This window comes from Sebastes fasciatus, chromosome 24 (genome assembly GCF_043250625.1).
Source record: "Sebastes fasciatus isolate fSebFas1 chromosome 24, fSebFas1.pri, whole genome shotgun sequence".
Classification (NCBI taxonomy): domain Eukaryota; kingdom Metazoa; phylum Chordata; class Actinopteri; order Perciformes; family Sebastidae; genus Sebastes; species Sebastes fasciatus.
The window spans coordinates 14,777,873-14,794,211 of NC_133818.1; the positions used below are offsets into that span (position 1 = coordinate 14,777,873).

A 16,339-nucleotide genomic window follows, 5' to 3' on the forward strand; every position below is an offset into this window, starting at 1 on the left:
TTCGTGTTAGTTTCTTTATTTGCATGACATTAAAGAAATGACGCAGGACACTCATGCAGCTCACTGGAATGTGCAGAATTTAAGGAATGAGTCCAATATTGCTTAGCAATTATAAACACTTTGGTGTTTGGCTTTTGTTTCTGGGACTGGTGGACTGTAATGGAGCCTGTGGAGGCAATTTCAACATTGATTTCTGAGGGTAAAAGCTCCACAGGTTGACTTCATGTGTCTGTGTGGAGCCATGTAATGTAAAAACTAGCAGGGTGACACGTACATCTGTAATAAACTAACAAATATGATTTGTTTTGTAGCAAAAACTCAGATAGTCAGAATTTTTTTTGTTTTGTTTTACATCAAACATCACATACAAAAGACAATATCAAGGAGCTGACTTTCCACCAAAATCCAGACATAATCTGTTTGTAGTTAGTTGAGAAACTGAAGCCTCAGGTTCAGGTTTTATCTACTTCTTTCTGTTTGTTACAAGCATAATGTTATAATATGAAAAACGGCTGGTTTTGGTATATATATTGTATATGGTATATATATATTTAGTAGTATGAGGAAATTAACTGCAAAACTCCATCGTTCCACAGGGTGAAGCTGCAACAGAAAGCAAAGCAGAAACATCTATTTAAATGTGTTAATCTACAGTTCTGTTGTTATAAACAGAACTGATCTGCAGAGGCACTTTGGGTTCAGAATATATGAATGAATGAAGACAAAGTGAAACCCAGGTCCAGGTGGAGGAGGTGGTTGAGTGTGGAGCAGAAGGAGTGGAGGAGTCTCAGTGTGTCTGCAGAGACTGTGCAGAAGGACAAAATCCAGATACACTGATGATACTCTGTCAGGTCCAGAGGAACACACAGGGATGATGGTGGTTAGAGATCACTACTACAATCCTTTCCATCTGATGAGAGAAGAAGAAAACAGAAGTCATCCATCAGTGTTTACAGAGACTCCCTTCATCAGCTGTCAGTCAGCATCCAGTATAAAGAGCAGAAGGGACTTCAGTCTGTGTAGCGTAGCCAGCTTCCTTTCAGCTCTCATGTTAACGTATTGGAGTGAACACACTGAGCTCAGAGCTCCCAGACCAGAGGCCTGTACTACGAAGCCAGTCCAACACACCCAGGGTATCTTCTCCTTATCTGGTTTAACTAACCCCTCAACCAAGATCCCGCTAAGCGGTCCTACGACAGCCATTATCAACTCCGTAAGTCAACCCAGGGTTTCTCAGTCTGGCTATGAGCGCGTTCACAGAGAAGGGGCGGGGTTTGTAGCACATGACCAATCACAGACATGGACCAGTCTACAGTCAGCAGAGCGGCATACTTTACAAACACATATTAGAAAAGTTAAACACATAATCCAGACTAAAATTAACACAGTTTAAACTGCCAGATGCAGGAAGGACAGCTGACAAAAAAATCACTGACTGTGTGAATGTGTAAATAAACAGACTTTTAATATCCCGATAGATCTGACTAGAACTAATTACACGTGTGTTCCATTAAATCAATGTGTTGATTAGATGTGTTCTTATAGAATAGAATAGAAGATACTTTATTCATCTCCTGGAGGAATTATAATACTTTAGTCTTATTCTTTCAGCTCCAACCCCGGCGGTGTGAAACAGACTTAGGAGAAAGTAAAAAATAAATCTATAAACATAATTCACAGCGGTAAGCAGGCTTACTTTCACTTCTTCTAATCACCCACAGCATACATAAAAGTATTGGTAGCAAACTAACCAAGGCAACACATTCAGTCTGAGGGACTGTAGGAACACGACTCTGACGTGTCTCACAGCAACATACGGCTCAAGAAGCTGATTCAGATGAGTGACTATATGAATATCATATATGAATATATGATAAGAGATCATGTACTGATTTTGTGTTATTGTGGTTATATAAATGTCATTTATGTCCGTTTCACACCGCTGGGTTTGCAGCTGAGAGAAGAAGGCTACATTATTGTCATACAGGTCATAACAATACATGTGATCACATTAACTCAGCAGAGTACACAAAGTAGTTCTAGTCAGATCTCTGGTGCTCTAGACGGGGCAGTGATATTACAAGTCTGTTCATTTACACATTCACACAGTCGGTGACCTTTCTGCATGTGTCACTTTAAACTGTGTTGCTTTTAGCCTGGATTATGTGTTCAAATTCTTTGTCTCTGTGTAATATTATCTTATGATCCACACAGTGGAAATAAACTGCTGAGAGTCCTGAGAGCATCATTACTGCAGAAACAGAGAGCTTTTCACTGCTCACTTTAATGATGGATTTACTGCTGCTAGGTTGGTTTCAGTCACATTTCAATGTTTCATCTACTTTTAAATATTACATGACAAATATGTAAATATTAGGGCTGTCAATCCATTAAAATATTTAGTCGCGATTAATCGCATGATTGTCTATAGTTAATCGTGATTAATCTCAAATTAATCACATGTTTTATATCTGTTCAAATTGTACCTTAAAGGGAGGAGACATGAACACAACAACAACATCATCTTCTTCACATCAACTCTAACACATGATCACAACAAGCTTCTGGCTGATCTGATTGGTTGACTGTTCTCTCTCTGTGTGTCACCGTTCTCCTCTCACAGCTTAACGGAGGAAACACGTCACAACAATACTGCTGAAACCAGCATGGACCGACTCCGACCCTCTACTGACCTCAGAGTCTCCAGTCTGCAGTGTGGACTCTCCACAAGATCAGACAGCAGCTTCACGTCTGATTCCTGCAGCTTGTTGTATCTCAGATCCAGCTCTCTGAGATGGGAGGGGTTGGACTTCAGAGCTGAGACCAGAGAAGCACAGCTGATCTCTGACAAACTGCAGCCCCACAATCTGAATAAAGAATAAATGATGAAGATAAAAATCACTTTATAATCCAGTCAGATGTGTTCAGGTTTTAAATGTGTAGCTCAACATCACTATGTCCTAATCAATGATCTTTTCCCTAAAATGAGTAGAGTGAGTGACTGAGCCAATCAGATTTCAGCCAGAACGAGGATCAGTCCAAATTAGGAGGGGCCGCTCGTCCCCCCCCCCTCGATATGTAATGTATTAGATTGACCCAGTCTGACAGGCAGCGTTCTGCTCTGTGCCGTCTGCCTGCAGTTACCGGTTACTTTTTATTATTATATTATTATTGTTATGTTGCTCATGATGAATAGTTGGCCCATATTTGGCTGCCAAAGTGCCGCCCTAGGCGGTTGCCTAGTCGGCCTGTATGGAGGTGCCGGCCCTGGCTGTGACGTTCAGGCGTAGAGGCAGCTCTGTAGGAGTGTGCGTTCAGTCAGAGCCTACTTCCTGTGTTGCTTTCAACGACATCAAGCTCTCTCTGGCCCCCGCAATGATAAACATTCATTTACTTTAACAACTAACAGTGGACATTTTCTACACTTTCTTTAAGAAACACAAGTCTTTTGTGACTGCAGACTAGATTTAGTTCAAGAAACATGAAAATATGAAGAAAAGGACATTAATAACTTTATGGATGTAAGTTATGTTTGTACATAAATCAGGTTCAATTGTTAATTCAACATATAAGATCTCTAATAGTAACAGAGAGTCAGTGAACTGACCTCAGAGTCTCCAGTCTACAGTGTGGACTCTCCAGAAAACCACACAGGACCTTCACTCCTGAATCCTGCAGCTTGTTGGAGCTCAGCTCCAGCTCTCTCAGATGGGAAGGGTTGGACTTCAGAGCTGAGGCCAGAGAAGCACAGCTGATCTCTGACAAACTGCAGCTCATCAATCTGAATAAAGAATAAATGATGGAGATAAAAATTACTTTATAATCCAATCAGATGTGTTCAGGTTTTAAATGTGTAGCTCAACATCACTATGTCCTAATCAATGATCTTTTCCCTAAAATGAGTAGAGTGACTTTGTCATTGTGTTATTGTGGATCATCATAATGTCAGCCTTCTACAGACATCATCCAAATGTCACCACAACATTCATACACCTGTTCATGTCAACACACATCAATAACATGCTGCTGATCTCTGTCAAGTCTGGAATTAGAGGATCAATATTAAATCAGACTTATTGGACTTCATTACTTCATTTATTACATGGCCTTCTTCTCACTGTATCTGCTAGCCTAGCAGGTTTATGTCATTTACAGGAAAAGTCCACATTTGTTCAAGTGTGTCTGTAAACAACAGCCACATGTCATATGTACATTAACAGAGTTATTGGTGGCAGTAATCATTCCTCCTGTGAAGTGGTCCCTTCATAACACAACTACACTGTAAGAAATGACTTCACAAGTTCAAGTGAAACTAATATGAAGATTCAGCAGTCTGAGTCGACAAATCAAAGTTACACACTGTTTAGTACCAAATTCCCTCTTTGAGTTACTATTCCTCCTGCAGCTCAACAAGGAAACTGTCAAACACAACATACTGACTGGATACATACTAAGGCTGGGCAATATATCCATATTATATCTGTGATGGAATTTTCCATCAATTCCTCTCTTATTGGTAGAAAGGTCAGAGTGTTTGTCAGAGTGTCCCTCTGTTGACATTCTTGGGTTGGAGTCCTGTCTAGAGGAGCCACCGTTATCTGTACAGATAACAGGCTGTGCCTGTAGTGGAGACCGTAGAGCCAGTCACTAGGGCAACCAGGGTCAGAGATGCCAGAGGAACGGAGTAAGTCAAAACATGATAAGGGGTAAGACACTGAGCACCGGGGAGGAAGGACAGAGTTGGGAGGCCTTCACGCAGAGAGCATCTATTGTGGAGACCTGACAATTCTCCTTGATCAAGCTTCAATAAACCTTCTTTTGTAAGACATCATCAGCTCCGGACCTCTTCCTTCCAAAGATAACTTGTTTATCAATTATTCCATCACAATATCCATATCTTGAAATGAGACGAGTTATTGTCTTTGATTTTGGATATCCCAATATCTAGGGTTGTCAAAGTTAATCGTGTCACATGCAGTTTGGGTCAAGTCATAGTCAAGTCAGCACACTGACACACTGACAGCTGTTGTTGCCTGTTGGGCTGCAGTTTGCCATGTTCTGATTGGAGCATATTGTTTTATGCTAAATGCAGTACCTGTGAGGGTTTCTGGACAATATCTGTCATTGATTTGTGTCTTAATTGATTTACAATAATAAATATATACATACATTTACATAAATCCTATTTGTCCACTCCCATGTTGATAAGAATATTAAATACTTGACAGATCTCCCTTTAAGGTTCATTTAGAACTGATACAAAAATTGTGAATAATTTGCGATTAATCGTGATTAAATATTTTAATGGATTGACAGCCCTAGTAATGTCGTGTTGTGTTGTAAGTGTCGTCTCTTCCTGGTTTTAAAGGCTACATTACAGTAAAGTGATGTCATTCTCTGAACTTACCAGACTGTTCTAGCTGTTCTATTATTGGTCATTTACACAAAAAAAATATGATATTTGATTTTCTCCAAGTCACCCAGCCCTAATACATCTAACTCAGACTGCTGAAGCCTCTGATTAGTTTAAGATCAACTTTACAGGTCATTTTACACAGAACAAGACTGTGGATTTAGTCCTCATCTCGTAACACTCAGGTTATACGGGGGTTGCTTCACAGACAGAAGGAATGATGACAGACATCAATAACTCTTTGAATGTTCATATGAACATGTGAGTATTGTATTCAGATAGACTTGAAAAAAATATGGACCTGCAAAGAGGTTTCTGATGCAGAATATTTATTTGGTTTTTGCTTCAAATAATTAGACAATGCTGACATGAAAACAGATCACAGTTAGATCTGCTGTCAAAAAGAACGTGGGAATAACTTAGAACCATAGAGACCTCTGATTAGATGGTGTCGTTCATAATCATCACTTATGTGCCTTTAAGTTGGTGCAATACGTGTTTGTTGAAGAGTGCTGCACCTTTAGACATGTTCAAATAGAGAGCTACAGGAATGAGTCCTAAAACTCATAAATGAGTTAGCATTTTAGCACTTCCTGTTCCCTCGTCTGGAAGTCAATGGGTTTTTAGTTAGATGGCTGAAATAAGGTCTGTGTTAAAGGTCCAGTGTGTAGGATCTGGAGGTATCTAGTGGTGAGGTGAGGAGATTACAACCAACTGAAGCCTCTCCTGTGTGCCAAGCCTGTTGGAGAGCTACGGTGGCCGACGTGAAAACGTGAATGTCCCTCTCTAGAGCCATCTGGAGCAGAGCCAGTGTGTAGAGAGTGTGTGTACAAACTACATAAACTACAGTCAGTGAACTGACCTCAGAGTCTCCAGTCTACAGTTTGGACTCTTCAGTCCAGCAGAAAGCAGCTTCACTCCTGAATCCTTCAGGCAGTTGCCTCTCAGATCCAGCTCTCTCAGATGGGAGGGGTTGGACTTCAGAGCTGAGGCCAGAGAAGCACAGCTGATCTCTGACAAACAGCAGCTATACAATCTGAATAAAGAATAAATGATGAAGATAAAAATCACTTTATAATCCAGTCAGATGTGTTCAGGTTTTAAATGTGTAGCTCAACATCACTATGTCCTAATCAATGAGCTTTTCCCTAAAATGAGTAGAGTGACTTTGTCATTGTGTTATTGTGAATCATCATAATGTCAGCCTTCTACAGACATCATCCAGATGTCACCACAACATTCAAACACCTGTTCATGTCAACACACATCAATAACATGCTGCTGATCTCGGTGTTCATCTATGTGTGTGTGCTGAAGGATCAATATCGATGATCAGACATTATTTGTGGAACATGTTGAAACAATCAGAAACCAGAGAAATATTTCTACTTCATGAAGTAAACTTGATCAATTCAGAACAAATATTCAGGGTTCCTACACATTTTACATTTTACATTCTTTTCCAGACTTCTCTGTAGATATTTCAGACCATATTTGACTTTGTGACTCGGGGTTCAGAGGACGCTGTTACAAGACTACAGCCCCCCCCCCACCATGTTTGAGATGTCAAACCATTTTCCTCAAAGTTTGCATTCAGCTCTCTTTTCCCCATTTGGAATTGTTAACCAACCAGGCTTTGTGTTTGGGATCATCAAACCAGCCCTCAGAACACTTTACTCATTGTGGTCGTTCAGTCTACAGTCCTACAGAGAAAGCTGGACGACGTTCTGCTGTCAAACATCCTGCTCTAGGTGAATCACAATGATGCCGTCCCTCTATTAGCACCAGGGACAGACTGGGACACAAACCCATCCCAGGACTTTGAGACGGAGAGGTGTCTTATGTGAGCGGACGGAGGGCGCGAGACGAAACATTGTGGGTTAGTAATTTTACCACTAATAGAGTTTTAGTGGTATAAAGAGAATGTGATGATGATGATGAAGACCTTCAAGACTCTTCATCGTGGATGACACCTCCTCAGTTTGTATCAGCACGTCATCACTGAATCAAAACAAGACCGTCCAGCTGGAACACTGGTCACAGTTCATCACATTCATGATGTAAATGACTGAGCCAATCAGATTTCAGCCAGAACGAGGATCAGTCCAAATTAGGAGGGGCCGCTCGTACCCCCCCTCAAGATGTAAAGTATTAGATTGTCCCAGTCTGACAGGCAGCGTTCTGCTCTGTGCCGTCTGCCTGCAGTTACCGGTTACTTTTTATTATTATATTATTATTGTTATGTTGCTCATGATGAATAGTTGGCCCATATTTGGCTGCCAAAGTGCCGCCCTAGGCGGTTGCCTAGTTGGCCTCTATGGAGGCGCCGGCCCTGGCTGTGACGTACAGGCGTAGAGGCAGCTCTGTAGGAGTGTGCGTTCAGTCAGAGCCTACTTCCTGTGCTGCTTTCAATGACATCAAGCTCTCTCTGGCCCGCGCTCTCTCACACAGGAGTAAACATTGTGGCTGCACCGGCTGCTCTAAACACCATGAAAAACACTCTGCTTGTATGATCTATTTATTTTTAGAAATTCTGAATTTGATATCTTAGAAAGCAGAATAGGGGCAACAGTCTGGAAACAGACATGTTTTTCCATTCTCTCTTTTCTTTTTTCCATACTCATCCAGACCTGGAAATGACTAAAATCAAATTCCATACTTCTCCATACTGCGTAGGAACCCTGAATATTAGTTGAGAGGATCTTCTGTATCCAGATGTGACCATTTACCAACAATGATAAACATTCATTTACTTTAACAACTAACAGTGGACATTTTCTACACTTTCTTTAAGAAACACAAGTCTTTTGTGACTGCAGACTAGATTTAGTTTAAGAAACATGAAAATATGAAGAAAAGGACATTAACAACTTTATGGATGTAAGTTATGTTTGTACATAAATCAGGTTCAATTGTTAATTCAACATATAAGATCTCTAATGGTAACAGAGAGTCAGTGAACTGACCTCAGAGTCTCCAGTCTACAGTGTGGACTCTCCAGAAAACCACACAGGACCTTCACTCCTGAATCCTTCAGGTCGTTGTGACTCAGATCCAGCTCTCTCAGATGGGAGGGGTTGGACTTCAGAGCTGAGACCAGAGAAGCACAGCTGATCTCTGACAAACTGCAGAGACTCAATCTGAATAAAGAATAAATGATGGAAATAAAAATCACTTTATAATCCAGTCAGATGTGTTCAGGTTTTAAATGTGTAGCTCAACATCACTATGTCCTAATCAATGATCTTTTCCCTAAAATGAGTAGAGTGACTTTGTCATTGTGTTATTGTGGATCATCATAATGTCAGCCTTCTACAGACATCATCCAAATGTCACCAAAACATTCATACACCTGTTCATGTCAACACACATCAATAACATGCTGCTGATCTCAGTCAAGTCTGGAATTTGAAGATCAATATCAAATCAAACTTGTTGGACTTCATTACTTCATTTATTACATGGCCTTCTTCTCACTGTATCTGCTAGCCTAGCAGGTTTATGTCATTTACAGGAAAGGTCCACATTTGTTCAAGTGTGTTTGTAAACAACAGCCACATGTCATATGTACATTAAAAGAGTTATTGGTGGCAGTAATCCTTTCTCCTGTGAAGTGGTCCCTTCATAACACAACTACACTGTAAGAAATGACTTCACAAGTTCAAGTGAAATTAATATGAAGATTCAGCAGTCTGAGTCGACAAATCAAAATTACAGACTGTTTAGTACCAAATTCCCTCTTTGAGTTACTATTCCTCCTGCAGCTCAACAAGGAAACTGTCAAGCCTCTCCTGTGTGCCAAGCGTGTTGGAGAGCTACGGTGGCCGACGTGAAAACGTGAATGTCCCTCTCTAGAGCCATCTGGAGCAGAGCCAGTGTGTAGAGAGTGTGTGTACAAACTACATAAGCTACAGTCAGTGAACTGACCTCAGAGTCTCCAGTCTACAGTTTGGACTCTTCAGTCCAGCGAAAAGCGGTTTTACTCCTGAATCCTGCAGCTTGTTGTTACTCAGCTCCAGCTCTCTCAGATGGGAGGGGTTGGACTTCAGAGCTGAGGCCACAACTTCACAGTGAGTATCTGAGAGTCTACATTCAGAAAGTCTGTGATGACACAAAAATGACAAAATATGTTATTATGAAAGAGGACAGTTTATATTTACTTCATGCATTTGATGACTAAACAGTTTGATATATACTTCTTTAATCAACATTTACTCCTCACATCAGTGGTTCAGCTAATCTTATCTCACTGTTTGACATGAAACAATAATTCTCATCACTCTCTCTCAAACCTGCAGACTTTTAATCTTTGTTTTTCTTTAATCTTGCAGATGAAGAGAGAGAACATGTAGTTACATTGAGGCTTCCCTAATGTCCAGTCTGTCAGTGTGATCTGATCCCAGGTCTGTCTCCACAAAGTTAGCATGAGGCCTTCTTGATTAGAAAAGCATTTTTAAAACTCAGTGAAGAAGTAATAATAATACAGTTGATAAAGATGACCTCTCTTTGCTAGCTACCTGCTGCTTTCAGGTACACGTCCATAAATGGGAAAATTAAACAAATTGCTATAATATTAGACCTGTACATAATTAAACATTCATATAACTAGATATTTTGATGACTGCATGGCGTTTTGTCATTAACACTCTTTTCTGAGCATCAAACGTATTCAGCTCACAAACACAATGAATGAACCAATGAGGTTGCATTATTTACAACATAATGACATCAGAAAGATGATATCAGTGTATCAGCATTAAAAACAGAACATTGATCTTTGGTTTGTATAAGATCTCTTAAAAAGTCTGAATTCTACCATTCTGCTGTTATATATTCATCAGACTGCTGTTATTGGTGGAAGCTGTGTATTTCCTGTTACTAATCTTCTCTACAGCAACAAGAGAGAGAAACACCAGAGTTTCCTTCTGTGAGTAACAGAATAAAAGGAAAGACTTCAAAACAAGATGATGGAACACAACTTGAATTCATTAGCAATAAAATGCACCATTGCTCGATTCAACACACTCAGGGGTTTTACAACGACTATCTTTGTCTCGTATGACCAGTAGTTTACGGTGGCTAATGCTAGAGTTGGGTCGGTTTTGCCGGACCGGTCCGGTGAACAAGCTTAAACCGGTTTGATTTTATGCTAACGACACGTTCTGGCAAATTAAAAAGTAGCCGACATCAACAACCTGTGCCGACAGAGTCACAGTGCTAAATCCAGCCTGTATTGCATTACTAATAAGGAATATGACAACGTGATTAACGTAATATTATGATATAATGTTGGTGTATAAACAAGAAGAGGTTTGTTTACTAGGAAGTTCATGTGTTTTTTGGGGTGATCAGACGAGACATGACAGAGCTGGTCTCAAAGAAAACTAAAACTGCAGCAACATGGCAACAGTTTGGATTTGAAGCCAACGAAAGAGATGAGCCCAAAAACACACGAGGTAAGGTGTAATGTGGTGCAAGGCCTATTGAAAGCAAACCCCAGCACCAGGGCTCTGATCCCAGGACCGCCCCGACTCCCCGCCGGATCAGCAAACGTTCTGTTGCTGCCGTTACACCGGTTAGACCCAGCACTCCACCAGACAGCTGATCTTTTGTTTTTTTCATTTGTTTTACCAGGTTCACATGTCGACTCCATCACCCCAAAAGATAAATAAGAAAAAACTGTAAAATGTAACAATTATTAGAAATAAATAGAATAAGTGTTCATTAACTTGACAGCTAGAAACACAAACTACTGAAACATTTTGAACTCAACATTTGAAACAGCTCAAGAACATCTGTGACAAAACACAAATACATATTTATGTCATAAACACGTGGAACATTTATAAGAATATTATATTTTAAGAATAATTTATAGTGTGTATATTTGAAGAACTAAACTAGTAATCTACACTGATCTATAAAGTTAATCACATCTGGACTTACACAGCTTTTCTGCAGTTCCTCACAGCTGGAATCAGTCTCAGTCGTCCCTCGTCTGATGTGTTGTACTTCTTCAGTTCAAACTCATCCAGAACCTCCTCTGACATCTGCAGCATGTAGGCCAGAGCTGAGCAGTGGATCACAGAGAGTTCCTTCTCTGATCTGTTCTCTGACTTCAGGAACTCTTGGATGTCCTGATGTACCGAGTGGTCGTTCATCTCCGTCAGACAGTGGAAGATGTTGATGCTTCTGTCAGGAGAGGTAAAAGAATTGTTCATCTTCTTCAGGTTGTTGATGGCTCTCTGGATGATTTCTGGACTGTTGTCTGTCTGACCCAGCAGACCTCCTAAGAGTCTCTGGTTGGACTCCAGAGAGAGGCCATGAAGGAAGCGAACAAACAGGTCTAGGTGGCCATTTTTACTCCTCAGGGATTTCTCCATGGCTCTCCTCAGGAAGACATCCAGGGTTGAATGAACATATATTTTTCCCAGGAAGTCCTTCAGTACCTCTGTGTTGCTGTTTGTGTAACAGTGGAACATGTAGACTGCAGCCAGAAACTCCTGAATGCTCAGGTGAACAAAGCAGTAGACTGTTTTCTGGAAGATCACACACTCTCTTTTGAAGATCTCTGTACAAACTCCTGAGTACACCGAGGCCTCTGTGACATCCAGACCACACCGCTCCAGGTCTTCTTGGTAGAACATGATGTTTCCTTTCTCCAGCTGTTCAAACGCCAGCCTCCCCAGCTTCAGAAGAACTTCCCCGTCAGCCTCCGTCAGCTCCTGTGGACTCGTCTCACGTCCCTCACCGTACTTCTGCTTCTTCCTCTTTGTCTGAACCAACAGGAAGTGTGAGTACATGTCAGTCAGGGTCTTGGGCAGCTCTCCTCTCTGGTCTGTAGTCAACATGTGGTCCAGAACTGTAGCAGTGATCCAGCAGAAGACTGGGATTAGACACATGACGTGGAGGCTCCTGGATGTCTTGATGTGTGAGATGATTCTGCTGGACAGCTCTTCATCACTGACTCTCCTCCTGAAGTACTCCTCCTTCTGGGCGTCAGTGAAGCCTCGTACTTCTGTTACCCTGTCAACACATGCAGGAGGGATCTGATTGGCTGCTGCAGGTCGGGAAGTTATCCAGACGAGAGCTGAGGGAAGCAGATTCCCCTGGATGAGGTTTGTCAACAGCACGTTGACTGTTGACTTCTGGGTGACATCAGACACAACCTTCTTGTTCTTGAAATCCAGTGAAAGTCTGCTTTCATCCAGGCCGTCAAAGATGAACAGAACTTTACAGACAGCGAGCTTCTCTGCTGTGACCTTCTGTAATGTTGGATGGAAAACATGGAGCAGCATGAGAAGACTGTACTGCTCATCTCTGATCAAGTTCAGCTCCCTGAACGAAAGCAGAACCACCAGACTGACATCTTGGTTCTCCAAGCCCTCTGCCCAGTCCAGAGTGAACTTCTGCACTGAGAAGGTTTTTCCAACGCCAGCGACGCCGTTCGTCAGAACGACTCTGATGTGTCCCTGTTGGTCAGGTAAGGCTTTAAAGATGTCCTGGCACTTGATTGGAGCGTCATGGAGGCTCTTCTTCTTGGAAGCTGTCTCAAGCTGCCTCACCTCATGTTGGGTATTAACCTCTTCACTCTGTCCCTCTGTGATGTAGAGCTCAGTGTAGATCCTGTTGAGGAGGGTTCCACTTCCTGTTTCATCAGTTCCTTCAGTCACACATTCACATCTCCTCCTCAGACTGATCTTATGTTCATCTACAACCTCCTGCAGACCTCTATCTGCTGAAAGAGAAGGACAAAAGTTAAAAATAAAGAAGATGTGATTATTATTTTCATTGCCAATATTGAAGTGATCAATATAAAGTAAATAAAAAGCAGTAAAGGTTAAACAGTCTAGTTTTAGTGGAAGCATCAGAAATGCTCCTTTTTCTCTCAGTCGGTGTACATGTTTGATTGACAGCAGAGGAGGCGGAGCCTCAGCTGTCCGTCTGCAGCTCTTCATCTAAACAGCTCACTGTGGCTGTTCCTTCCTCACTGTAATATTTAAAACTGATCCACTCATCAAATAAAAAAGTTCCTGGGACTTTTTAGTCCTACTACTTTTAAGGAGCTAAAAGGTTCCTTCAGTCCACTGTTGTCTGTTTCCACTACGGTCTAAAGACCTGTGAAGATTCAGCGAATTAGTGCTCTGATGTATGAAAAAGCAACATGACATGTGACGAGAGCTGTTGGTGGTCGCTGTAGTAAACACACTCTGCAGTCTGCCGTTCAGTGTGTCGTCCGTTTCATCTAAAAAACACGCTGGAAAAAAATAAACATTAGGTTTTATCTCACTGTGACGACATTTACTGATGCACGTTGGATGTAATGAATGAAATGCAGAGGAGGAAAGTGAAACTAAGAGCGTCCGTCTCCACAGTAAATCATGTTGAGTATTTGAGGGTTATTTATTTATGTCTCTCTTGTTTTCTCTGTCTTTTTGGCTGGACCGCAGACGGCCAGCCCTACAACCCTAAAAGTCTGTCACTGAGTGAAGAAGTTACACGATTGGTCGTCTGAGTGTCGGAGTTTCCTCATTGACCTCTGGATCGTTGGCCAACGTTGGTGTATGTATATACAGTATGTCTTTGGCCTGAACGGCCAGTTGAGTGGAGCGGGGCGTCCCCTAGTGTCCTCGCAGGACCTGGTGGGACTTTTATGACTTTTTATGTATTAAAAGAACAAGTAGTGTTTTCAGACATGGAGACGTCAGCAGACAGATGTAGAGTCTTACTTTGTACAGTGCTGGTCTGACCGGCTGGCTGCAGTCCAGCTCTGGTTCTGGATCTTTGTCCACACTGGGGACAGGAGGAGTCTCCTGATGAAGCAGACTGGTCCAAGTACACAGCACAGCAGGACAGCTGGTCCTCCACAGAGACATCACTCCTCTTCCTCTTCCTGTGAAGACATGTCTTTATAACTAAAAGGCTTTGTTGATTGGCCGACACTGTCTCAAAGCTCAGATGGTCACAGGGAACAGTTAAAGTGTTACTTTTCTGTTTGAATTCAGCATTCAGTCTGTGATGACAGTGTTGCTTTTATTTCAACTCTCCTGCTTTCATAAACACTAATGAGCTGAATTTTACTATCTGGCTGTCTTATTAACCTCTTTACAATCCGACGGACGATATTCTGTCTTTCAGAGGTTATAGCGGCTCAGTTTTAAAGCAAGAGTGAAGATACTGGTAACATGAAACTATAGAAAACCTAAAGATCCATCGTTACCAACCATGTCATGCTAGCTTGTCTGGAAGAACGCTCTGACCTCCAGATATGTGAATGTAAATGGGTTCTATGGGTACCCACGAGTCTGCCCTTTACAGACATGCCCACTTTATGATAATCACATGTCATAGTCAAGTCAGCACACTGAGAGCTGTTGTTGCACGTTGGGTTTCAGAGGGGTCGTCCTCCAGAGGGGTCGTCCTCCAGAGGGGTCGCCCTCCAGAGGGGTCACCCTCCTGATCAGTTTCTCCTGTCTGTCCTGTCCCCGGGTCGTACGCCTGAGTTCAGTGCCCGGCCGCTAGCCCCTTAATCCCTCCTCCGGACTCCCTCCACCCACCCTGATGGAGTTCATAGACTCTGTTTTAGGGACGTCTGGGATCCGTCCCTTGAGAAAGGGGGGTACTGCCATGGTCTTGGGTTTTGGTTGTAGTTTGTTTCCTGTTTTTTTTTTTAGGTTCAACACTTTCTACAGCTACTTCACAGTGAAAGTCCTCCATTAAAGAGAGCTGATCATGTTCTTAACAGTCTCACGGTCACTTTGGGCAGCTTAGCTTGAGTTAGTTAGGTTTGAACTGAGGTTAGAAGTGGTCTAAATAGTGTGGTAGACCAGCAGTCTAAGACACACAGTGTGTAACAGTGGTGTCTCTGGTTCAAATCCAGATGGTTTACATTTATTTTTCTGTCATTCTGTTTTCTGTCACTTTCTACTGTAAACAATCAAATGAAGGCATGAATTCAAATATTCTAAAAAGAGAAGTGGTCCAAATGTACATTACTGCCCCTTTTTGTATGAGCAGATAACTTTAACATCACTACTGCCCAGGGATGTTTGTTCTTGACCTTAAGGAACAACATATGGTGGAGAAAATCTAAGGTCAAAGGTCCACTTACTAATGATCCAAAACTTTCAACTGCAAGCTCTGAATCTTTAGTAAGTGAGCTTAAATTCCCTTCACCATATTCTACATCAGTAGTTAGTTAAAGAACAAACTCAAACATTCAACTCGCGTTAGTTTGGATCAGAAAGTCACACAATAACACAAACTAACTAACCGATGGAAGCAGCAGTAGAGCAGCAACTCCTGTGTTCTGAGAGGGAAATTACTGCTTTTGTGAATGAAGTCTAGTGGCTCTGAAGAGAGTGATATAACTACGTGGTTTCTATTGCTCTGGTCTATCATGACCTCTCTATTGCTCTGGTCTATCATGACCTCTCTATTGCTCTGGTCTATCGTGACCTCTCTATTGCTCTGGTCTATCATGACCTCTCTATTGCTCTGGTCTATCGTGTCCTCTCTATTGCTCTGGTCTATCATGTCCTCTCTATTGCTCTGGTCTATCATGTCCTCTCTATTCTCGAGGTAAAGCTCCCGTCCACAGCTGCTTTACCTCTCCATCAGACAGCCCTTTCTGACGGGGAACTGAAGCTGTTATATCGCTCTCTTCAAAGCCACCAGACTCCATTCACAAAAGCAGTCATTTCACTTCTCAGAACACGGGAGTATACGTACAACCCCACTTCAAAGAAGCTGTCATAACAGCTGATTTTAGGAGAAATCAAACCAACACAGTATTTTGAGGACTAATGTGAGAAAATGAATTACACATTTGAAGCACATTCTTTCATATTTTGAATAGTTGTAAATCTTTACAGTGACTTCAACGTTCAGGCAGAAATATGAATATTTTCTTGAAGTGTAAATTGT

General features: G+C 41.7%; 1 protein-coding gene across 1 annotated transcript in view; it reads right to left on the bottom strand.

Annotated features, from left to right (window-relative positions):
- Nucleotides 1–16,339, bottom strand: part of LOC141763289 (uncharacterized) — a 41,763-nt gene continuing 25,424 nt past the window's right edge. Inside the window, 8 exon segments of the mRNA XM_074627860.1 lie at nt 1–1,015; nt 2,654–2,867; nt 3,608–3,781; nt 6,276–6,449; nt 8,380–8,553; nt 9,341–9,514; nt 11,360–13,151; nt 14,143–14,306. Coding sequence (XP_074483961.1) covers nt 980–1,015; nt 2,654–2,867; nt 3,608–3,781; nt 6,276–6,449; nt 8,380–8,553; nt 9,341–9,514; nt 11,360–13,151; nt 14,143–14,306 — 2,902 coding nt within the window. The 3' untranslated portion in view covers nt 1–979.